The 25903-nt window shown below is 35.5% G+C and overlaps 3 protein-coding genes across 5 annotated transcripts; 2 read left to right on the top strand and 1 right to left on the bottom strand.

Annotated features, from left to right (window-relative positions):
- The first annotated feature begins 436 nt into the window (after nucleotides 1-436).
- LOC116163643 (cytochrome c oxidase subunit NDUFA4-like) lies at nucleotides 437-1137 on the top strand. 3 transcript variants are annotated; one of them, XM_031477676.1, is made up of 4 exons: nucleotides 437-569; nucleotides 630-715; nucleotides 808-954; nucleotides 1002-1137. In XM_031477676.1, exons 2-4 carry the CDS (start codon nucleotides 674-676, stop codon nucleotides 1056-1058), a joined length of 246 nt encoding a protein of 81 aa, XP_031333536.1. In that variant the 5' UTR covers nucleotides 437-569; nucleotides 630-673; the 3' UTR covers nucleotides 1059-1137. The 3 variants fall into 3 exon arrangements, with proteins under 3 accessions (XP_031333536.1, XP_031333537.1, XP_031333535.1); XM_031477677.1 differs by having other exon boundaries at nucleotides 460-577; XM_031477675.1 differs by lacking the exon at nucleotides 437-569 and having other exon boundaries at nucleotides 576-715.
- Nucleotides 1138-1250: 113 nt separating this feature from the next.
- On the top strand, nucleotides 1251-10864 carry LOC116163642 (phosphopantothenate--cysteine ligase-like). The gene is made up of 5 exons (XM_031477674.1): nucleotides 1251-1421; nucleotides 1473-1701; nucleotides 9137-9351; nucleotides 9401-9586; nucleotides 9740-10864. The coding sequence occupies exons 1-5, from the start codon at nucleotides 1293-1295 to the stop codon at nucleotides 9917-9919; spliced, it is 939 nt and encodes a 312-aa protein (XP_031333534.1). The 5' UTR covers nucleotides 1251-1292; the 3' UTR covers nucleotides 9920-10864.
- Nucleotides 10865-13529: 2665 nt separating this feature from the next.
- LOC116163334 (structural maintenance of chromosomes protein 3) lies at nucleotides 13530-25400 on the bottom strand. Its single transcript, XM_031477221.1, has 15 exons — nucleotides 25258-25400; nucleotides 25092-25206; nucleotides 24903-25042; nucleotides 24695-24853; nucleotides 24355-24648; nucleotides 23992-24306; nucleotides 23779-23939; nucleotides 23515-23724; nucleotides 23060-23465; nucleotides 15360-15730; nucleotides 15145-15307; nucleotides 14768-15097; nucleotides 14506-14721; nucleotides 14321-14457; nucleotides 13530-14275 (listed from the first exon to the last, which is right to left on the bottom strand). The coding sequence occupies exons 1-15, from the start codon at nucleotides 25270-25272 to the stop codon at nucleotides 13696-13698; spliced, it is 3612 nt and encodes a 1203-aa protein (XP_031333081.1). The 5' UTR covers nucleotides 25273-25400; the 3' UTR covers nucleotides 13530-13695.
- Between the last annotated feature and the right edge of the window lie 503 nt (nucleotides 25401-25903).

The raw sequence follows: 25903 nt of genomic DNA, 5'->3' as shown, positions 1-25903 counted from the left end.
GGAACAAGAATCCCAGGGGCGGGACCCTGCTAACAAGAAACTCTTCTATTTTGAATCGATGTGCGATATGGGCCATCAAGTTTGAATCCCCTTGTATAGGGTTATGGTTGTATTTCCCTTTAAAAAAATTATAACTCTTTTCTGATTTATCCGACTTTCTACATCTTGTCGTTTTCCAGATCTCAATGGTACGAACATAAAATGTTCGTCACCCTGTAATAACTAAAATGTTTGTTCAAATGCTTCCGGCTTAAATTTCCCTCTCTTGTGTACTATATGAGTCAATACAGTTATATTTTTAAATCAAAGTTTATTTTATCTGGATAGTTTAAACTTTAAAGCCTATTTGTACACGACAATAATTCAAAGCATTGATAGTGATTTAAACGTAAAAATATACGGTCTTTTTTAAGAAGTATCAAAAATTCAAAACATTTAGAAACTACTTTGAACTAAATTTTGGAAAATATGCTATTTATCTTTGTCTCACTCGCGAATACCAGGTTTGCTGTCTTATTTTGATACAACTGGCAATGGCAACAGTGGCAACTGCTAGCTGTCAAATAAAGGTTAAGTCGTCAGTAGTAGTCTCTCTTGTATTTCTATCTAAACAATTTGTCCTTTTGCAGAATAAGTTGCATTGCATAGATTGTATCACTCAACATTATCTAAAATGCAAGGTCTAAGCCTTCAAAGTTTAAAGAAGCATCGAGCTGTAAGTATATGGTTACTTATGTAACAGGTATCTTTTGTATCCATTACCTATGTAGGATTCAAGAAACACTAATCAGCTTTAATCTGTTATAGCTTATTCCCCTCTATGTGTGTGTTGGAATTGGGTGTGCAGGAGCTGTAGGTTACACACTACGTTTAGCTTTGCGTAATCCTGACGTTGCCTGGGCAAATAAAGGGGAAGGCGCCTCTAACGAGGACTACCGGTCGAAGCAATATAAGGTATAACAATACATTCAGTGAAACGGTCTTAACTCTTTTATTTTTAGTTCTATTCACCTAATCTTGATTATAGCAAACTTGAAAGTCCGGCACCTAAATACTAGTTATCTACCCGTTGGTAGTAGTTTTGTAGCAAAACATTATGTGATTATGTACCTATATTAAAGTCTGTTTTAAAATATATTGCAGTGTTTAATCATGCTATCCCTAACCTCCTCAACTATAAATGCTCAAAAGTACAAAATTTGCTTCTGCATTTATAAGATTTCGATGCTATATTTTTCAAAGGCATTTGTCAATATTTGGTTATATTTTCATAACCTTAATTTCACAAAATAATGGCATCACATTGGGAAGAATTTTACTCAACACATTTACCCCCTACAGACTTTGAAGATAATAGAAAGTTACTGAAAGAATTCTGTGAACGCCACCACAAAACAAATCAAAGAATTGTCCTAATAACTGTGAGTTAATTAAGTTAACCGTACTTACTCAGCTGTTACTTGCTTTTTCAGTCGGGAGGTACAACAGTTCCGTTAGAGCATAATACAGTAAGATTTGTGGATAATTTTAGTGCAGGGACCAGAGGTGCGGCCTCCGCAGAATATTTTTTAGAACATGATTATATGGTTATATTTCTGCACCGTTTGAAATCGTTGGAGCCATTTACGAGACATTTTACGGGGCAAATGTTCCTCGATATGCTAGAATTGAATGACCGAGGGCCCAGTACAACAATTACAGGTAGTTTTTTCAACATTTGCGGATAAATAATTGTAATAGTTGTTTGATTGCAATCGCGGTCTTTTTAAAGTAGATATATTATCTTTCTTATAATCACAGTGCTTCATTAGCATTGGTACCGACTATGTTAACTGATCCATCGTGTTGACGACCTCATGTTTAGAACGTTTGCGTGGAGAATAGTATGAGTACTATTTAGCTTGGTATTTAATACAAGTGGATTATCTTGAAGTGGGTAAATAATTCATTTACGAGATACAATTAATACATAGGTATATAGCCTTATATTACTAATACCTTTGTTTAGAATGACTTCTCGAGTCTCTGAATTTAGGCTTATTTGCTTCCATCCAATATACTTACTGTGATTCACAAGTTGCCTACTGTAGGTGCAAACAGTATGGTAATTGGTACCCTATTAGCAAAGAGTAACACTCTGCTATTAGTATCTTGCTCGTTTGTTTTATTACTTTTACTTTTAACTATGTCGCTGCATGTCAGTGATTTACGATGAGTAGCGTCACATAACTAATAACTTTATAGGTACAAAAACAGTTTGGTGTCCAGATAAAAAGATAATAACAATAGGATATTTCACTCGCTAGAGGGTATAATGTTAAGAAAAGCGTTAACGCCGCCAAAACCTATAAAGCCGTTTTGACTTACTAATTTGAATATGAAGTTCCTTATTATTTAATTTTTCACTCAACGTTATTATTGATACTGCTCACTAATGGTTCGAAAAATACCTTTAAGGATTGATTTTTTATTTATTACCAATTCCTTCGGCCTACATTGAACGTACATTAGGTGGCGTCAAAGAGTAAAGATAAAATATAAAAGCATACACATATCACACTTCACAAAAGTTAAATTAGAAAATATCATGGTTTGCATTTTCTACATCCATATTCATCCACATATGCTTTAATGGTGTAGAAGCAGTTATATATGAAAAACTTTTTTCATTTCCCTACGAAATATTCCGAAGGATTTGCAGGTCTTGAGTTTTTCCAATGTATATGTATACAATGGTTTTTCTGGGGCCAAGTTATAAAGGTGAGTTCCGGAAAATATGGGAGACCTTTTGTAGAAGGTGTAATTCTGCCCTCACATAACTCGGCGTACAGTTCATCTTGGGCAAAACTGGGTTATATAAGTAGCGCAATGCCTTATAAACCCTCTGGTCCAATTACCGTGGTTAGATGCGCCAGAAACCTTTCGCTGCTCATCAACGAAATTTGCACTTATGCATTACTCAAGCTGCTCGCTGTGGATGTTCCAATGGGTATTTGTCCTCAATTCTTCGATACTGTCAATGGCACCACCAACACTTACAACTCGTCTGTTTGGTAGTTACGTTGGATGTGTCAAGGTATAGTTGCGAAAACAAAGGATCCATCGGACTGTTGGACAAATTCCAGTCTCGTACGAGAAACAAACGTTCCATATAAGACCAGCATAAGACATTCGTGTCAATTCGTTTCCATCTAATGGCAATGCGGTGACCACTACGAGTAAATTGAATTTTTGCTCTTAGAGTAACCATGATTCTTAAATTCATTTTATTCTAAAAAAAGTGCTTTTTAAAATTTACGTTTACCTCGACGCCAATTGTAATATATTAGGTACCTACCTCCTTGCTAATATATTATGTAAAGGGTACGTTACAAACGAACACAACCAATGTTTCTAACTTTATTTTACGTTAATAAGCAAATGGAATGCGTCGAGCCACCATGAATGACATTAGTTGACATTATACTTTTGTAACTTCAAGAATCAAGTATGTGAGTGTGTGAGTGAGAAATGGCGCAGTTTACCACATTATTAAGTATATATTTTAAGATATTCCATTAACAACTAGATATTGGCACTTATAAAAGCATTGACAAGCATTTATCTTTATCTTTCTAAGGCCCCAACCTCCCAGTTTATGTACTTATCTGTATTTTTAACCAAATACGTGTGATCGGTCCTGCATATGCAATACAAAACAACGTGCCAGACAAGGATGAGAATACCTACGTTATGCTGGTTGCCTAAAATCATTGCGGCACGCGATTTTGGCGCTCGATGCCGTTCCAGTTACAGAGTATATAGTTCAATGATAAAAATATATACAGATATCTCCAAACAGGTGGAACAATCCCTAACATTAAAGTTACTAGAATCTGGTAACTTCCATCATTTTTGGGCAAAAATCATGCGTTCCCTCTCTAACACATGAGCCCAATAGATTGCGGTACTTTCTATATTTAGTGACTTTAAGAATTAGGTGATAAATGCGGTAGGTAAATCATGGCCAACCAATTTTTTACTACCTTTTTGGATTTATTTATTTAACTTTTATACTTTTAAAAAAGGGCTTAGGCGCGCTTTTTTGGTGACATCTAAATGCCGATTTTAATTACCTATCCGAGAGTGTAATGTGTATGTGTATATCTGTGCTACTAGCTTATGATGACATGATTATTAACCTTTTTTTGTAAAATTGATTTTCAAGCGCGTTTCACATGCTGAAAGGTTTTTTCAAAGTTGAAAACTCACCTTTTCGGTCCGAACGCGAAATATTTCACTTTCAGCTGAAATTGTAGGGCTGCCAAGATAGCACATTTAACATTAATGTTACGTTTTGTGCCATTTGATGTTCATTCTTGTTGATGGGCGCAAAGGCAGATTATTCAGCGAAAATTACAAGTGCACAGAAATAAAAGAAAAAGAAGTTACGAAAGGCGTCTATCTAACCCGAGATCTAACCTATATTTTTTTAGGTTGGTATTAGCAAATTGTCACTTTCAGTTTCCATTAAATATCTTTCAGCATGTAAAACGAGCTTTAATAATGAAATCACCGTCACGCGCCGACCTGTTACCATATCGAGTTAGCGAGGAAACGAGGACAATAGCGGTATGTCATTGACTACGGGGGGAGGGCGGAGGGTGACTCGATCGCACGGTCAAGCTCAACAGGGTGTGCTTTGCCGCTATTTTTTCCAAGTCCGTTCCCTTGACTGTGGTTTCGCTAGACAGTACGTAGGGACAGTTGAGAATCTCGTTAATCCAGTCGTGCGCGTCCCTAATTAGATGGCGAGACATTTAGCTATAAAACAGTTTATTGGATATTTTACAATTATTGTCAACCACATGTCACTAAACAGGGTGCCCATTATGTATGGAATATAGTATATATCTCGTTAAATATCGAATGTATACCAAATTTTTTTATATGAATGTTGTTTAACATTTTATTTCCCATAAAAAGGCAGCATTCAGTTGTTTTTATTTCAGAAAACAACGAAAAACAATTGAATTTTTTTAAATGGCAGTGCACCTTTTCATTAGGCTCATATTTGGTAGACATTTTTTTTCTCTTTCCCATTATATAACATGTTAGTACCCTAATACAAGAAAATTTTTCGAAAAAACTTATAATCACATCAATAACATTCATCTAGATATCCTACATCAAAATAAAATAAATGAATGCGTACTTTTGTTACCATTTTATTGCTAATTTCATTTTGTCTTCAAGGTAATAAGAAACGTACATGTTCATTTGTTTTATTTTGATGCAGGATATCTAGATTACTGTTATTGAGGTGATTAAGTATAATTTTTTTTTAATATTCTTGTATTAGTGTACTAACATGTTATATCATCGAAAAGAGAAAAAAAATCTCTATCAAATGAGCCTAATGAAAAAGTGTACTGCCATTTAAAAAAATTCAATTGTTTTTCGTTACTCATTTGTTTTCCGAATGCAGCCTTATTATGGGAAGTAAAATGTAAACAACTTACATATAGAAATATTTTGAATACATTCGATATTTACAGAGTTATACTATATTCCATACATAATGGGCACACTGTATAATGTCCGCCAGGAGAGAATGCCGGTCACAGAAAATCTGGTGCCAGTCTACAATTGTATGTTATTAAACCATATAATTGTAGACCAGCATCAAGTGTTCTGTGACCAGCATTCTCTATTGTGAACCCTAGGCCAGTTGTTGGACCTAACTAAGGAAATTTAGCGCAGGGCCTGTGTTTTCAATAAGGACGGAGACCGGCATCTTCGTGTTGGTGCATATTAGCGAATCGCTTTGAGAGCCGGCGTAATTCCGGTATCCTCAAGCTCCCATCGCTCACATTGACGTGTAACAATTGGCTGCCCGGATGCGCGTTGAGGTAGAGAGCTCTCTTTGTAGACCTGCGATTCATATTTGCTCAGGAAGGCGGCGGTAATCTTCGGGCTCTGGAGGGCGTCGACCTTTTTTAGGCACAATATACGACCAAATTTCTGGTTATACGCGTCAACGGCGCTCTCTAGATTGGTCAGCCAGCTGTTCTGGTTGAACAGGTTTGGTTTATGTATTCCCACTAGGCTATACTGGGGGCCGAGGTATCTGAAGGTTGAGAAGGTACCGGCATTATGGCTCAATGGTAGAGCGTTGAGTTATAAATCCGGAGGTCGGGTGTTCGAACCTGGGTTGAGGTGAATTTTTCATCTGTGGCACATATGGAAATTACCTTAGACCACTTTCGAAACCTAATTCGTAAGGTAAATACCGGAGTAGTATAGAACAACTTATGACCTTCTGCAGAGGCACCTCTAAAAAGCATTATGCGGGTCACTCTGTAATTGGGCGCAAGCCTGTTGAGGGCCCAGAACAAGAGAGGGATAATAAATAAATAAATAACGGAATAAGTTGACCGGAGATCTTGAAGATAGGGCGGATGCGGGTGATTGCCGAAATTGACACATTTCTTCGGGTTAATCAACATCGCCCTGGCGGTTAGGAATGTCTGTGCGGCGTCCAGCGTGGTTGGCATATACACGTCTCTATCCTCTAAGAGGATTAAGCACGAACTAAACTAAGGTGGAGATGAGTTTGTGCTCAATCGATCTCGCGTTGCTCGCTTCAGGTAGCCGCGTATTCCGGTTTCGATTGCCGGTGCCGGATTTGGTCGTTGGTCACATCCGTTGGTGTCTTCGGTAGGAAATCACTCCCTTCCAATAGTCTTGACCTCGATTGCGGAATTTGAAAGCTGCAGCAGCAGGAAAGGCAGCTTGTGTCTCTAACTCCGGGTAGGAGCGGCCCTCATACAGGTGAGGCGTTAAAAGTTTTTTCATGTGTAAATATTTAAGACAGGAATTCCGAAGTGCATATTCACTATAACGTGAGGTTAGTTCGGCGCTGTAAAACTCAAACCCCGCCGCATAAACGGCCAGCTAGCTCAGATTCTTAATTAAAAGAAGGGCTCGAGATGAGAATCTTCCACAGCGGTTTGTTCGTTTGGGCATATAACATAAGTTTTTGATCTTTGGTAGTCACTAGAAATGATTAGTTGAGCGCCACCCAATTTTGCACAAATTCTGACCTCTCCTGTATAGAAATTGGGAAAACACAAGAGAGCCAAATAATAAATTCACTACGAGCAATTCTGATTTATTAATCCTGGCAAAAACGGTGCAGGATCGGCAAATAAAATGTATCTTCAATACGACAATAACAAATACTTTAAATGACAAAAATAATCCCCAAATAAATTCATGAACACTTCCCTAATAATTACGTTACCAGACCCCTACAACAATGATCGAGCAAAAATGTAGTTAAGATTTCAATGGATTCAAAGATTGAATTAAGTTAACCCGAATAACAACTCATATAGGCAACACTGGGTACAAGTAAATTAAAAATCTTACCTTGAATAACACATACGCTGTCTTCTCCGAAAAAGAGCTCTCCTTCGAAGTTCCAGTTCTGTAACACAAAAACAAACCCCAAGCTACAACGCTCGGAACGATTATATGAGCCGGAAGGGCCAAAAAAATAGCTTACTCGTAGCCGGCTCGTTTACCCATACGTTAAATACAGGTGCGTTGCTCTTGAAGAGAGCCACGACCTCAAACACTAGATGCGAACAAAATACAAAGCTCCAATCATAAATCGTCGGAAGGTTACACTAGATTAACGGTATTGAAGCAAATAAAAAAAAAGTTGTGTAAAAGATCGTATCTTCCGAAAATTCCACAATCAGCTGGTCGCTCCCGGTATCGTTTAGGTGTTAGCGCTTATCTACTCGGTGGTACGCCGGATAGCTGCCGGCAATCAACAGGTGTTCGTACTCCGGAATATTCGCAAGATGCAAATTCATTTACTATCCCAAAATTATGCCAGGTCAATGTCCTCCGCACACAAGAATGTGCAAGGATATACTATAAACTATACCATACAAGGATTCGTCTGTACAAGGATTGACCGGTACAAGAATTCATCTACTACATGGATTGACCGGTACAAGAATTCATCTACTACATGGATCCCCTGAAATCGTCAGGAGGGTAATGAAAAATACTTAAATCAATGAAAGATGGAAATTATCCAACCTCAAATTGTGAATATGTAGGTAGGGCGATGAACTTCAACCAGATATATAGCCTCGCAATGGAGAAAACGGCTTCTGAGTTACTCTACTCGACAACGCCAATAAAAAGGTAAAATTGCCAGAGATTTCACGTGAATGATGGCAAATATTACCCACTGGTTTAAGAAGAATTCACAATGCCACGCTCTACAACAAGTACAACCTCGTTGGCTTCAAACCGGAAATGAAAAAATAATAACGCGATTCTGCGCGAGGAAAGAAACACGCGTACAAGTGACGCCATCTCACCTATATCCTACCTAACCTAGCAAGCGGTAATTTTGAAATTTGAATATGAATAAACTAAACTGTTACATCACTTCCTGAAAATCGTACACGATACTTTATATCTTGAAATTTATTTTCGCATAATCTTTGAGTAAATATGTATACTCGTGCCATTGTCCAATGGCGAACCCCTCACCCCTTTTCACACCTTATAGCAAATTGGAAACACCTATGTATTGTTGATGTCTAAACAACGGCATGCAGGTGTTTTATTTGGGCTCTGCACCTGTTTTGTATAAGTATTATTGAATGTTTAAGTTTTGTTTAATTGATCGCCTTTGTTTTGTTTATTGTGATTTGTTTGTTTAATTGTAGTAGTGAAATTACGTTGTACATCTACATCTGGTCGTTTTTGCTATAAGAATATTCGCTATAGTGTTGCGTAAGGTGAAACTTAATTAGTTATAAGATAAATACGTGTCATTGCTGATCAGAAATAATAGGTGTGCAGTATATTTCGAAGCTGGTTTTATTCAAATTTGGTACGAATTGGCTGTGTTGGCGAGAGTCATCAAATGGACTGAGTTGATAGGGGAAGTTTTCTGTGCCAGAACACAATTTTGGGGCCAAACTGGGTTGACTTCTTTGACCTTGGTATCTCATGGATGCTAAAATATATTTTGATTTTCCACAAGATCAATGGAATTCGTATACACTGTTTCATTAAGTTCATTTAATTTTGCTAAATATCTAATTAATTTTATTATTTTTAGTGAAACCCGATTGTGTAGACATTGTCGCACCGATCTTGGCAAGATATAAAAATGCCCAGGAAGGTGGAAGAATATTGTATGTGACCTTTACTAGCGTATCCGATTACTTTTGGCTATTAAGAGCAGCCTGCGAATGTTTAGCTGCCTTTCAAAGTAATGCACTGTTGTACCTAGCCGCAGCCGTTTCGGATTTTTACATTCCTTCAAGTGAAATGGTAATAACTGAGTGTAACTTTCTAGCAGTAAACAATATCTTAATTTTAGCCCACCCACAAAATTCAATCACAAAATGGAGCCCCGACCATATCATTACAATTAGTTCCAAAATTGCTGGCGCCTCTTGTGAATTTGTGGGTTCCACATGCTTACGTAGTTTCTTTTAAATTGGAGACTGATGAAAGTATTCTCATCGCAAAAGCTAGAGATTCTATTAATAAATATAAACACAAGGTAAGTTGTAATTGCAACTCAAGATGAACATAAAATATAAGAATATGTAATAATATATAAGAATATATAATTCGGTTTTATCGAGTTTATAATACTCTATTTCAGCATAGTTTAGATGTGTTCTTTTCAGTTTATTCTATGATCTGCTTTTAGTTGGTGATCGGAAACATATTACAAAGTAGAAGATATCGTGTAGTATTTGTTACACCACAAAGCAACTATGAGGTTGTACTCACAAGAGACCAAATGCTAAATGGTATGGAAATTGAAGATTCTATTGTTGCCAATGTTGTTGATAGTCACTCAGATTTTATATCTAACCTACAGTATTAATTTAATGTAGAGTAACCTTTCATTTGTGGTGCTCAGGGTGAAATTTAACATACCAAATTTTAATGTTAATGTATACAGTGGCATAGCAATTTGTGTTCTGTAGGAAGATTAGAAAGAGATTTATCAATGTAAATTACTGCCACTAATTAAGTAGTAATTCTTTCTCCTGATTTTTTATAAGTAAAACTATCTAAACACTGCTTCAGTGCAGTTAAGACACAGGGTTATAAGGGCACACTTTAGTAGCTAGCTTTAGAAATTTAGATTTGTTTACTGGGTAAAACTTGTCTTTAGTGCTGGAAAATTTATGTTATGTGTAGTAGCTGGAAGTTAATTATTTATCAAGATTCGTAACGTCCTTTATCAAGAGGTTTTAAATTCTTATTTGTTATTAATGAAAACCTTTTCCCAAGGATGTACGACATAAAAATATCAGTCTGCAATTACCATATGTGAACTTTAATATAAGTATACCTATACAATTTCCCTTTGTAATATAGCGAGGTGTACACATAATATAAACAATAAGGTAAAATGTAAGATCCTAATGTAGGTATGTAAATACTTTGGCACTAATTAATTCCATTAATCTGTTAATTTCTGATGTGCATGTTGTATGAATTTTAGTTATGATGAAGGGCTTCGAGACATTCTGTGAAATTATCTGTATAAATTGGGGTAATGTACTGTTAATCAGAGTATTAGGAAGTGAAACTGTAAAATGTATTTTTCTATTATTGCGTGCCAATGACCTAATGCAGTTTGTATATCGACTATTTTTAGCTAATATCATCCAAGTAGATGGAAAATGAATTAAGGTTACTCTGATAAGTCTTTAAAGCATTATATAACTATTTCACTTTAAAGTCTTAATTGATTAGCTATGCCCATGAGGTTATTTTAGATATGTATTTATATTTGTGTTATTATATAGGTATGTTGTTACATGGATTGTTATTTGTATATATTTAAATAAATATAATGTACAAATTTTGATTTTTCTACTTATTCAAGGTTCATGATGTCTGCCACAAATCATTTTTGTGTTATACCTCAAATCTTTGTCAAAAGGTTTAAAATCAAAAAAGGCTTTTAGCCTGGTCAAAGTACACAAAATATCCGTAAAATGCAGCAAAAAGTAAAAAACCTTTTGGAAATTCAAATTTAGGTAGTTAAAAGGATTGTGCTTAATATGAGAAAATCTTTACCAATGTAGGTAAGCAATTTTCCGGAAGAACTTTGGTCGAACATTTTGTTATTTGTTTTTTCACTCTAATTGTTTAAATAATGAAAATACAGAAAAATGTAGCTAAAGAATTTACCTACAAAATTTGTCTGAAGTTTTCTGATATCTTCATTATTTTTTTGAAATATAACAACCGAGACGCTATTACTACACATCAACTCGTCTGCTTCTACAGAGAGCATGCGCGTTGGATCACAGCGCGACGGCGCGTAGAAGCAGCTGCCAGCGGCTTTTAACCTGCTTTTTCACCTTTATTCATACTCCCTTCTCTTTCATAGGTGTCTTCACTGTTCATATGTATCGCGATCACTTCTCTATACAATTAATACCAAGCTGGCAAAAGTCTGAATAATATATAAGCACTGAAAAAAGTTATGTTAGATTTTCTAAAAGACGTCTGATTTTAGCACTTATTATAAATAATTGTCTATTATTTAAAAAATTTGATATTTACAGAAAAACTGTAGGTATTAAGTTTTGAAAGTATATACTTCAAAGTATTTACAGATAAAGTTTCATTGAAATGAATAAGTAATTGAGCGTTGCTATAGTGTTATAATTATGTAATTTTCTAGTATGTTATCGATTTCGGAACTTAGTCCATCGTCAGACCTTGCTAAAATACATGTGTGAAAGGGTGGACATTATAAAATTAGAAGCTTACTGTCAATAAATACATATAACAAAGATGCATTGGTAGTTTAAAATTGATTAAAATTGGTCGAACAACTGGAGCTGAAAGGAAGATTAAGATTAGTGTACCGTGTGTAATTGTGTTTGGGGTGTGTTTGTATTACACACAGTACACTAATCTTAATCTTTCTTTCAGCTCCAGTTGTTTGACCAATTTTAATCAATTTTAACTATTTTAAACTACCAATGCATCTTTGTTATATGTATTTATTGACAGTAAGCTTCTAATTTTATAATGTCCACCCTTTCACACATGTATTTTAGCAAGGTCTGACGATGGACTAAGTTCCGAAATCGATAACCTACTAGAAAATTACATAATAATAAGACTATAGCAATGCTCAATTATTTATTCATAGTATCCTTATAATTCCAAATGGAGCAATTCATCGATAATTTCATTGAAATTATTAACTTTGTCAGTTTTTTCAGTGCATCACAATGTTCAAATTATTAACTTTTAAATCAAGCTTTTAATAAATTCGGCTCATGGGACGTTCGCGGCCACCCACGAATCGACTTATATCTCGTACACTTTTCAATTTACAGAAAAACTTTTCAGACAAATTTTGTAGGTAAATGCATCAGCTACAAATTTTAATTGAAACTTTTTCCGTATATTTAATATTTAAACAATTAGAGTGAAAAAACAAAAACAAAATTTTTCACTCGACAATTTTCCGGAAAATGGCATACCTATCTTCGTAAAGAATTTTTCATATTAAGCACAACCCTTTTGAATACTCAAATTTGAAATTTCAAGAGGTTTTTATTTTTTGTGAAGCTATATGTGTATTGTGTACTTTGACCACGCTATTTCCTCACAATGCTTTAAAAAAGATTTAAACCCTTTAGGATCTTATTTTGGCAACCGAAACATTTTGAACCCTCACTTTATTTGGAAATAATGTTCTGGTCACTACTATATCCACATTTTTAGCGCATTTTTTTTAAACAAAAATGCGCTTTCACGGGCGTTTTCCCGTCTATTCGTGTGAGGGATAAGATCTTGGCACTGGAAAATCGTAGAAAGCTTGGTGGTGTCTCATTTTACTTGATATAGGTTCACCACCTAGTAATGTTTTTTCCTAATCAATTCAGAATGACGCCCAAATTTGGGCAAAATGTTCAATTAAATTCTAACAATGTAGCAATTTATCTAAATTAATATTCCTAAGCGAACCTTGCATGACCTTTCCTAAGTATTAATATACGTCATAGACGATATATTTATTTGACGCAGTTTCGATGCTATACATTTTCATACTTTATACTTTTTATGACGAATGTAAACTTTCCTTAATAAATATTCACTTCACTTCATAACTTGTCACATAATCAAAACTTGAATACGTTACTGATTGCATAAACAGAAATGCTTGGGCTATAATTCAATTCAGAATTTCAGATTCAGAAATTCAGATAGTTTCCAGGAAGATAAATGAAAACCGAAGTGATTATTTAACTTGTAAAGAAAGCGCTCGGTGGGGGGGGGGGGCAGTCAATAAGATCCCATTGTAGAGTAACTTATTGAGTGGAAACAAGTATGCATTTTCAGTGATACAATGAAATTCATCGAGTAAAGATATTAAAAATGTGCCATTCAAGAACACTCAATTCCCATTCATAAGCATAGTTCAAAAAATTAGAAAGTAGGCATAAGTCCACAGATTGAAATAAAAGAAAAAATAAGTTTTATTACAAAAATGGTTGGGAAACCATGAAACACAAACTTGAATCTTAAAAATATTACACCACTATTTTAACAAACACTAAAAAAATGTATATAATGTAATTTTGTACACGATGTAGTTATGCATAGGAATTAAAAATGATTTTATCCATGAGTCTGATCATCTTCAACAAAATCTCTCGCAACCTCACGACTAACACATTCAATATGGCTAACTTTATTCCGAAACTTAACACCATAAAATTTATTTGCATGATCTAACAATTCTGGTCTAAATGTGGTAGTAATGAATTGAGCCTCGCCTGAAAGTTCGTGTATCATGTTGGCGACGGCCTTCCTGTGTTGGGCATCTAAAGCTTGATCTATTTCGTCAAATAAATAAAATGGGGCAGGATCGCATTTCTGAATTGCGAAAATTAAACCTAAAGCTACCAATGATTTTTGTCCGCCCGACAACTGATTCATTTCTCTCATTTCCGCGTCCGACTCTGTAAACGAAACTCTTACTCCTATTCCCGTAAAATTGTCAGAGTTCGTATCTTCGGGACCAATTTCACGTCCTTCTTCGTTATCAACGACTTTCATGACAAGTTTGGCTCTTCCCTGCGGCACTAACTTCTTAAACACTTCAGTGAAGAATTTTGATACTTGCTTGAAAGTAAATTGAATGGCTTCCATTTTGCGTTGCTCTAACATAGCCAACAATTCCTTAATTTTTTCATCCCTAAAAATCCTTAATCATAGTTGCGGCCGCACTAACAACACTCACCCTCTATCAAGTTCCTCCTTTCGTTTTTGGAGTTTTTCTTTCTGATCGGAAAAACTCATAAACTGATCTAATGCCTTCTTATTAACGTGACTATACTTCTTCAGTTGATTATTAGTCTTTTCTAATTCTTTGAATAGCTGTAAAATGGTGTTTGTTATTAATGTGAAAAGATATTGGAAACTTACCGCTCGGGAAGAGTACCGAACATACTGAGAGTATAAATCATCCGCAGGCAACGCACCAAGTTGATTGATTTTTTCAACCGATTCCGTTATTTTTTGTTCTAAAAGATTTTGTTTTGTTGCAAATTTCTCCAAGTGTTTTGCGTCTTCATCAATTTTATCTTGGGCCTCCTTCTCCGTTTTTTTCCATTTGTCCAGTTCTCCTTGTTCTGATTTCAGCTACAATAAGAGTAGTTAGAGTTCTATAAAATGCCAGTAAACTCACCTTCTTCGTCATGTCTTTCACTTTTACTTCCATGACCGACAATTCTTTGTCATATTTTTCCAATTTACGGTCGACGTCCTCGAGCTCCGCTTTTGAATTAATCAATTGTCGCTTACGATCCTCCAAAGAGATTTCCTGTAACGCGTGGAGCACTTCGTCTCGTCTTCTTATTAAGTTATTGGTTAACAAATTGTCCAATTTATTTTTCTCAGCTTCTAATTTCATTCTCATACTAAAGGCATCTTTGTTCTCCCTTTGTAGGCGCTGAATATCATCATTCAATGTATCAACTTCTGCTTGATCTGCCACCGATAACTGGGCCATCAATTCCTGAAATATCAATAGTAGTAAAATGTCAAAAGAGAAGAATCTCTTACTTGGTGAAGTTCGGATTCTAAACCTTCTTTAGTGGTCTGCATTGCTTCCAAGTTTGATTTACATTGGGCTACGGATCGCTCTTTGGGAGTTCGAAACCGTTCTATGCTGGCCAACTCTTCTTTCATCAATCGTAATTCACCCTTCACTTTATCAAAAATTCCCCTAACAAGACGAGAATGAATTAAAAACCATCAATAGTTGTATAAGTACATACTTCGCTTTACTGTTTTTGGTTTCAGTTTTTTGCATCTCTGATACAATACTGTTGATCGTCGATTCGGTTTTACGTAATTCATCCCTGAGACTTGTAAGTTTCTCTTCGCACTGTTTAATTTGTTCCATTAATTCGCTTCGCGTTTTCTGCATTTCTAACCGAGATCGAGATGTGTTAAAGTAACCACCAGTTAAGGAACCCTTAGAAGATACCTGATCTCCGTCAAGTGTTACACAATCTAAACCAGTTGTACGCGCAAGCTTTGTCGCGACGTCCAAATTACGACAGATAAGTGTTTTTCCAAACAGGTACCTTATGGCCTTATCATATTTTTCGTCATATCGCAATTTGGACACCATTGGAATGGCATCCTGAAGAAAGAAAAAAGGTGAGCGAGATCCAAATCAATTTACCAATCATTATGAAAAATGTAGCATTATTATTATTATCTAGGTCGTAATTTGGGATCGATGATAGACACAATAGATCATTTACTGATGAAACAAAATTTATTTGACAAAATCAATCTGAAATAAAGGTACTCAGGATCATAGTACACATACCACGCAACAAGGGATCGATTGAAACAGTTAATTAAATAAATCTTAATTAACTTAAAGTGTTAATAATTCAAAATTTCCGCTCGTAACTGCGATTTTCATTAAATGACGCACTAGAAAACACAAAAACCAACTGATATTACTTCGGAAACTTCACTTCGTTGATTGGAATTAAATTTATCTGGTACTTGAAGACCATAAAGAGATGCTTCCTTATGTGATAACCGTTCGATAAACACAACACTCCGACTACTTCCTTTTTAAACTTCACTTCTTTAATTCGACATTCACTTTAAACAGCGTAATGAAAATCTCTTACAGCATTCCCTTAACTTCTACAAAACTACCACTGGCAACACGGACTGTCTTGCAATAATACGCTCAAATACGGCCAAACTACCAATCACCAAAGCAATAAGGGGCTACGTTTCAACATCGATTAACGTGCACTACCAAAAAAGCCACGATTCACTTCTTCCTCTCCTATTTAAAACATTCTGCCCTCTCTCAGCGCTCAGCGCTAAGACCGGATTTAAATTAGATAAGTTTAACAATGCATAATGGCCATAATTTCTCTAAATGAACAATAAAATAAAATTACTAAGCGATTATTTAAACAAAATTATGCAACAAATAATGCCCAAACAAACTCATATTGACTTCAAATTCAAATACCCTGATCGAAATTGCGTTCAATCTCAAATTAACATCAACATTACCGTATGTGCTGAAAGAAAATAAAAATAACGTCCGCATGACGTACCTTACACAACACTATTTATCTTTTGAATATCGGCTAGTGGTAAAGCTGCTGATACAAAGTTGTTTAAGTGGAAGCAAAGTTGCGTTTTTTGAGGCCAAATCTAACGCTGCTTGGGAATTTAAGAAATTCCGAATACTTTCGGAGATAGCGGCTTTATTTGAAGAGATTTTTGCAAATCTGCAACTTTTCTCCCATATTAGCTAGCATTAGATTTTTAGTTTGACGTGTCGGTTTTTTAGCGTCATCATTAATTTTCTTTTTTTTAAATACGGGCCTGCATTTTTTATTTTCACTAACTTTTTAGTGTTACATTTAATTATAGGGTAGCAGACAACAGTTGAAATGCAAAAAAGGAAGTTTTATTACCATAAATAAATGATGTGAACAGCCTAGTAAATTCTATAATCCGATGGGTCCCAATTGTGAATTCATAAACTAGACAAGTTACGGAGCTTCGATTCCGATTCCAAAAGTTCGAAACTACCAACTGATTTTACACTTTCAATTCTCACAAGTTTTAATCAAAAGTTATATTGGAGATTGACGCACAGCAGCGGCGCGGCCATAATCAGTGCATTCGCCTACAAACAAATTTATACTTGTCGCGCGGGGAACCTTCCACACCCTGTGCATTCTGTCGATTATTCTTTTAGTTATTACTCATTAAATATAATTTGCTTCTTTTGGAGTCACTTCATTTGATTTAATTTACTGTAGTAGCTACCGTTTAATATTTGACATCTCTCTTCTGCTTCCGAATAGATAGTAATGTCACATATAAAACTATACAGGATATACGCGCATGTAAAAAAAAATTGGGCGATAGAGGGGACCAAGACAAGCATTTTTTCCAAATAAACCGAGGGTCCAACGTGTTTTGTTTGGGAGCCACTCCCAAAGAAGTGCTGAAATTTGGATTTCTTCTTTAATTTTTTTCTCAGCAACCATAAAAGTTACAAAGATGAGTGGCACGTCTTGGAATAGGTTTTTGGGTATGCCGTATCCGATTTTGAAAATTTTTTTTCAAAATTCCTGCCACGAAAGGGCGCGCTCTACTTGTGGGTGCGAAAAAATTCTGATTTCGACGAAATTTGGTATCTGGGGGATTTTGAACATGAAAATGACGAATTTGGAATTGGTTTTCGAAAATTTGAAAAAAAAAGTTACACTCCACGCTCAAGGAGTATGTTTGGTAGTCCTTTAATATTTTGTAGCAATATCTAAAATCCATCTACTTTTTCCCGATACTTTTTATACAAACTCTATATGTACTGAGTTTCAAACCTCTAAACCATAGAGGTGCTCTGAATCGCAGTATTCTATTTTAATGTGATGCGTGAAGTCGTAGTATCCAGTGAATCAGATCACAGCGGCTCTGAATAATTATGATGTTTCACAATGTATAGAGTTCACGATGTTATCTCCACGTGGGTGCGCCTATCGATATGTCGATAACTATTGGTACGATAAGATTATGTTATTATTGAGATTTCAACGAGCGCTACTATTTTTATTAATAAAATCCATTTTCGGGTTTACTCTCGTGTAAAGTTACTATTTTTAGTTGCTTGACGTTTCGGAAACTTAACTTTGCTCCCTTTCTCAAGAGAAACGCTACGTCACATCATCATCCATGCCAAATCCACTCATAAGAGGCATCATAGATAAAATTGCCAACACATTTCCTAAAGATAAATTTAGCGTATGTTTTAAACCTCACCGTTCTCTACAACATCTCCTTAGAAATCCCAAAGACAATATCCCAGGTAAAAATAAGGAGTTTACGAAATTCGTTGTACTAATTGTATGAGATCATACATAGGTCAGACCCTGGGTCGGACTAATAGGAGACTAAATGTCAGAGTACAAGAGCAGTTGTTGGCAATTAAACATCATACTACATCTTCTTCAGCAACACACCATCTGGACACTGGCCATTATACTGAACCAAACACTATAAAAGAAACGATAGTTTCCGAATTTCGCAAATATGAAATAAAATACTTATCGATAAGTAAAATATATCGATAGGTAAGTACCCGATACTTATCGAGAGGTGAAAACAGTTATCGCCCATCCTTAGCGATAACTATCGACATATCGATACTTATCGATATATCGATACTTATCGATATATCAATACCTATCGATGTATCGATAGTATTCATATATCTGTCGTAGTCTTTTAGTGAAATCCGTCATTTCACGAAACGCCTAGTCCGAGGCCTAGTCATTTAGTGAAACGCTGAAAATTTGTACGTATGGGGTAATTTCCCTTCCCCTTCTAGATCGATAAGGATACCATTTATCGATTTCCAATGGGAACGGAATCCAATCGCTTGGCCCTGGAAAGTACACTGTGCCACAGTTTCATATAAATGACTAGGCTTTTCGTGAAATGACGGATTTCATTAAAAGACTACGACATATCGATAACTATCGACATATCGATAACTATCGATTACAATGGAGAATAAAATTGATTTGATTTGATTATCAACATATCGATAACTGTCGATATACTGGATACTTATCGATATATCGACAGTTATCGATATTTCGATAGTTATCGATAGGTATCGATATTTCGATAATTATCGGCATATCGATAAGTAAAATATATCGATATGTAAGTACCCGATATTTATCGATACGTGAAAACAGTTATCGCCCATCCCTGTTTGGCTGTTTGTTGGTTGTAGATAATGGCTGCTTTTTCGTAAGCACGTCCATTGGGAAGTACGTAAAGGTCAACCGCAATTACCTCTTCTAAACTGGCCGATTGGTGTTAAAAATTGTTTCTACTCGTTGATCTATTCTTGATGTGTATGGAAAAGCACTTGTGGAACAATATTTAGCACTTTTTCCACTAAATATAACTAATTTAAACGTGCATGTAAAATATGCCTCAAGCTGGTGTCCCAAGATAAGGATGTCTATCATGGGAATCTCGAAAACCACAGAAGATACGAAAATGGTCAAATTAAAGAAAATTTTGCGCAACTAACGAATTATTATCATGCTGTAAATAAAACCACAAAATGCCGATTTACTTCCGAAGATATGCCAGAAAAACCGAAATTTGCTGAGTGGCGATTTTGTTCTTATTTTTTTTCACAGATACGAAAAAATAAGAAAAACACAGGGGGTGTCTCAGGTCGATATTTGTGCTTTTTAAAAGAGTTCTCCACTTGAAGTGATGGTAAATTTACCTACGCTGCAACTTCTCTTGAGGAAAATTGTCTTACACCTAATTAAGAATTAAATGATGAGTACTTGTAATCATGTAAAATTGTTGCCGCTTAACTCAAACTAGGTTGTTGCCGTTCTGAATAACGTTGCAAATATGCTGCAGCAGCTAGGTGGCCATTTCGATGCGACTTGTATTTGTATCAGATTGCTTCTGCACTTAATTTAAAAGACATTTTCGCAATAGAACTAGCACAAAAGTATATGACACTATTTGGAATGGGATCAAACTGTGAAACTTTTGTTCATAAGATCACAACAAAAGAATGTTTTGTTTTTCCAAAGCACTCTTCACAAAATATGAAAAATTGTATTATGAGGAGAAATATGATACTGAACCAAGGATGCTATATAATACAGCCAGGATTGCTCGATCACTGAATTTTTTCGCCGCGTGTAGTGACGTCACTGGCGGACCCAGACGCACCGCATGCTTTGATTTTTCGATTTGTGCACCACTTTCATTTGTATTTTATACCTATTATCTTAGTGTAAAGAACAGTACACTATGATATTATGTATTCTAAGAGCTCCTTCTCACGATGCGTTTTTGAAACGCTGCAGAGTGGAAATTTTCTTCGAAAAAAAGATACGGTTATGCGGAAATCCATTTTTGCCGATGAGAATTTAGCTTTATTTCTCAGATGAGTAAGAACTGAAATTTATTACAAGTCTCTTCTGTACAATTTCTGTTTTAATTTTGGAGTTTGCCACACCGTGCTACAATGGTTTTTACCACACAATATGAAGGGTTTAGCCTAATACGGCTTCGCATTCCTTCAAAGGTCGAACTACAACCCCCACATATCAATAACAACAATCTTAAACATAACAAACTTAGCTTTATATACAAAATATCAGTGCACAAATATGTACGCACTTTACTAAAGTAAATATTACACAAGTAAATCAATTCTCCTCAAATCAGACACCATTCATTAAAAAAAAACGACGCCCCTTCTTGGTATGTGCGCTTTTGTTGCGTGAAGGCGTTTCTGAAAATCGCTTCGTGCTACTTGTGGCGCCAGCCGCTTCAAAAAACGCCTGGTAAGAAGGGGCTCTAATACGGCCAAATGGATGTTATAGGTAGGTATTTAAATTAGAAACACTTGTCATTCCTCGTCTACACTACAACTGTACAAATTCCCCTTCGGTTTTTCGCATAGGTACTCAAAATGTGAACCCATTTCATCCTGCGTTTTTGGTTTTTTTGCTTTTCATCATCCATGGAAATTGCAGCTAAATTGGTTTATTTCAACTTTGTCCATTTTAAAATAACGATTTCTCGACGTTCTTTTTGACACTAGCTAAAATGAGCGCCAGTTGAGTGTAAAATGTGAATACTATCCCAAATTGTTATTACAGCACGTCGGCGTCTAAGCATTTTTGTTGCAATATAGCGAACACTTGTACACACAGTTATAACGCTAATGCAAAAACGTTGACAACTTAGCAAATTATAACTGTCAATTCCAACAGCCAGGTCCGTTGGTGACGTCACATATGACTTAAACATGGGCAACATTAATAATAATAATGCCGGATAGTAAGGAAAGTAATGCATTGAACAAGTCCACAAGTAATAAGTTTTGCGAAAGCCCTTATTACTTTATCCACGACAAGTGAGGAAAAAATTTATAAAAATAATAATATAATAATGGCCTTTATTCACATTCCGTTAAAAAAAAACACAACTAAAATAATATATAAACATGTACAAAGAAAAGAAGAATCGAATTTATGAACCGCAGTGAATGGGCGAAGTTCAGATTAAAATATCTGCTCTTACACTTTACCCACAACACATATATACATTTATTTATGATGGCGAATGAGAATCCTAAGTTATAAAATTTAAAAAGACAAAAAAAAATTCACTTCTGTAGCGTACAAGTATCAAAAAAAAAAATAAAATAAAATAAAAAAAAAATATATAAAAAAAATAGACCAATACAAGTAACCAAATTTTAATTAATTAACACATACATTGACTCTCAAATAACCACTTTTTTGTTTTTATTTTGAATGCCAACAAAGATACATTTTTGAAAGAGTCCGGTAGAGCGGACAAGTATAGGGATCGAGCAATCCTTATATTATATAGCATCCTTGATACTGAACCACCATGTGTAATACATCATTGTAAAGAGAAACAAGTAAAAAGGTTTTCGCCCCAAGGCGAGTAACTTCAGCGCATTTTTCATAAATTGATCAATACTTCCCCAAAGGCCTTACCTATATGCGCTATGTTTTTCATTACTAGAGGCATATATGGTTAAAATGTTAAAGAAATATCTTCATAAATAAGGAAGTTGACACTTACTGCGCAGTTGATATTGCGCTTATTAATCTGGTATTTACAATATGCAATACGTTTGCTTTTACTATAAGCATCTTTGGTTAAAATTTCAAAGAAATATCTCCATAAATAAGAAAGTTGGAATTGCGCAGTCTGCGCATGCGCACATCTGATTTTTACTATAAGCGATATATTTGCCTTTACTACAAGTATCTGTGATTAAAATTTCAACAAAATATATTAATAAATAAAAAAGTTAACATCGCGCAGCCTGCGCATGCCCAGTTCAATTATCAAGATTTTCCTTGACTCAGGTGCCAGAGCGATACGCTACCGAATGCAAAAAGAACGAACTAAATATCTTGAAAACTGTAGGAGTAGTTAAGGCCTCGGACAGACGGACGGACAGAGAAAGTCCGTCCATCATCTTGAAAATGATTAAAAATGGAATGCCTATAAAAAAGTGTCTGAATAATGTTTTGGTTACAAACTCTATCGAAATGTTTAGTACGATTAGCCTATCACAAATAAATTAAAAACGAAAAATGAGAAATTACAAATTTTCGTTTTTTTGCGATATTTCCAAAACTACTGCAGATATTTCAAATTTCTTTACTTTCACTATCTCCTCAAATGGCTCAATTCGACATGGCAATGTTTACCTTTCCATAAATGAAAATTTTATTATGTGTTTTTATTTACTTCTCATTACAAAATTATGGAAGCAACGTTGTTATCATTTACACTTACCCTTTTGTATCTACGTTCACTAATGACGTTACCAATACTTTTTAAGTAGACAAAATGACAAATTGTTTAAGTTACTTACCGCATCCTGCGGATAATCCATGTCCCTAACATTAAGACGATTAAATGGCATGAAAGTCACCTCACCAGGTAACTTCTGCCGATTCATCTCCTTCAAAATTTGAGTTCCAACCTTATCAGAATCTATGACATGATGAAACAGTCTGTTTCCCGCTGTGACCTCCACTGCAGTATATATCGACTTATCACAGTTGAAGTTTTCGATCACCGGCCCATAATATGACCTCACAATCTCCGCATCTCTTCCCCCTCGAGTTGTAAATGTGTCAAGCACCTTACGTACACTATCACGCCCATTTAAGATGGGTTTACCGGCCATTGATCGCAACGCTTGGTCGGCTTTAGCCAAATCTTCTTTTAACGAAGACAAATTTTGTTGAACATTGTTTTCTTTGCGCCACAGTTCACTATAAACACATTTGTTAACACAACTAATAGTAATAATATAGCAACAACTTTCTAGTGGTTTGGTACTGATCCTTGTTTTTCTTGAGCTCGTAACATTGCTTATTGTGCTCATCGATGCACACACGTTGGCGTTCCATTTCTTGAGTTTGCTCTTCAATTTTCTTTGAAAGTTCGACTTGCTTCGCAGCATCTCGCTTAAGATCCTCAGTTAGACGATCTCTGTGTTCACGCTTATCCTTCAACTGCTTATTCAGTGACCTGCAAGGATAAAGATTTTAATAGCTCAGAATCTGTGGACGAAACTATTAATACTTGAGCTCATTTTGAATCCAACGGTCACGTTCATCTTTTGATGTAAATTGACTACCTCGACCTTGCTTGGCATATAACTCTTTTCGTTTCTGTTCTTTTAGAGCCAGTTCACGTGTACACTCTTCTTCCTTCCTTTTCATGCCTTCATATTGAGGTTTTACCTTGAGTAACATATTAAAATTGTTGTTATACAAAAATATGTGAAGTACAAACCTTCTCTAACTCGGCTTCCTTCTCTTTGATCGATTGAGTCAGGCGAGCCAACTCATTTTCGGCACGTTCTTTGGATTTATTATCCCCCTGCACTTCCTCGGTCAAATCTTTTATTGTAAGATCTAATTTGGCCTTCTCTTTAATTGAATGCTGATATTCATTATTTCTCATATCTCTTTCGTCTTTTATGGTAGATAACTCCTTTTTGGATTCTTTTGTCTTTTTAGCTAGTGCCTTAATTTGATCTTGGGCTTTCTTAAGATTGGTCGCCAACTTCTCCTGCTCTGTGCCGGACTCATTTCTCAATTTCTCCAACTGAAACATTCATTTAAGTAACTAAAACAGATTAAGAGAGCCAATTACCTCAGATAATTTCTTTTTAGTTTCGTTTAATTCCACCTCATGAATGATGTACTCGAGGGCACGTCGTATTTTATCATGTTGCTGGTACTGACGAAGCTCTTCTTTCTCTTCTTCAAGAGTGCTCAATCGTTCTTCAATTGTTCTCAAAAATTCTTCGATCTTTTCAACTTTGCCCTCGGTCTCACGCAAAATGGCCAAGGATTCGTCGCGACGTTCATCATACACACGGGTTCCAGCCACCTCTCTTAAAAGCTTTAAGCGATGAGCATCTGGGGCAGTAGCCATTTGATTAATCTATAAAAAACACCATTAAAATCTGAAGTAAAAGTTTAAGACATACTTTTCCTTGTTTAACAATATAATACGGATTAGAATTAGAAAATCCTGCCGATTCTAATAAGTTCATGACTTCACTACGGGGTACCACTTTTTTATTTAAAAAATACTGATCTTTCTTTGCGCCAATCACTCTTCTTAGTAATACCTCTTCATGCTCAATCTAAAAACTCACAATGTACCTACCAAATGACAAGGTTTCGTTTACATACAGGTACTCTGCCATCTGAATTATCAAAAATGATTTCAACATATGCAGAGACCACTCTGGGCCCTGTGCCTTCATGCAGTAGAGCTTGACGCTGCTCTGGTCGTAAGTGCGAAAACTCATCACTAAGGACAAATTGTATAGCTACAAAATCACATTAAAACCACCATTAAAAAATTAGCCCTTTACATACCGTAGAAAAAATTACTTTTTCCAGATCCATTACGTCCAACAACGACGTTATGCCTTTTATCAAAAGGATCAACCACTGTTTGGTCTCGATAGCTCTTAAAGCCTTGTATAATAATCTGGAAAATAGTTTTTAAAGTATCTATGTAGCCACTTAAAATTAACCTCACCTGTTTTATATGCATTTTCAAAGTAAATATAGTAACATTTTTCCTAAACACAAACTAATGGCTGTAATTTAAACAACAGCCAAAAATAAGTCAAAAACCTCCAAAACCAAACAATAACCGCTGCCCGCTACGCCATTATTAATTTATCCCGACAGAGGTCACTACAGTGTTTGAAAGTTAGGTTGCGCTCAACATTCATATCACCAATAATACATACAATGGCCGACAATATTTGCCGGAGCGCTCGAAAAAGTCACGTGACCTTAGGAGGCATATGAAATACATTACGGCTTATGGAAAATGCGTGCGCGGCTCCACTATTTACTTTTTTACTCCTGATCCGTTCAACATAGAGCCACGAAATTTCAATGCGAGCTTGTCAATAGTACATACAATAATTGATAATCAATGATACAATCAAATTATAGTGTTCGTTAATTTTTAATAACACTGGACATAATTTTAAGGTTGAAGTAGATCCGTGATTTTCTGTCTTTACACCATCATATTTCTTTTTATAGGAACAGTATAATTCTTTCGGTGTGTTAAACTAGAATGATATGCCCCTCCGATTATGGGTAACGCGCGTTTTTTTATAGTCGCTTATAGGTAAGCTAGTCATTCCTTGTCTAAGCTTATAAGCGAC

Source organism: Photinus pyralis, unplaced genomic scaffold (genome assembly GCF_008802855.1).
Source record: "Photinus pyralis isolate 1611_PpyrPB1 unplaced genomic scaffold, Ppyr1.3 Ppyr1.4_LG2, whole genome shotgun sequence".
Lineage (NCBI taxonomy): Eukaryota > Metazoa > Arthropoda > Insecta > Coleoptera > Lampyridae > Photinus > Photinus pyralis.
The sequence above is the reverse complement of the archived record's forward strand: the minus strand, read 5'-3'. Positions and strand labels throughout refer to the sequence as shown.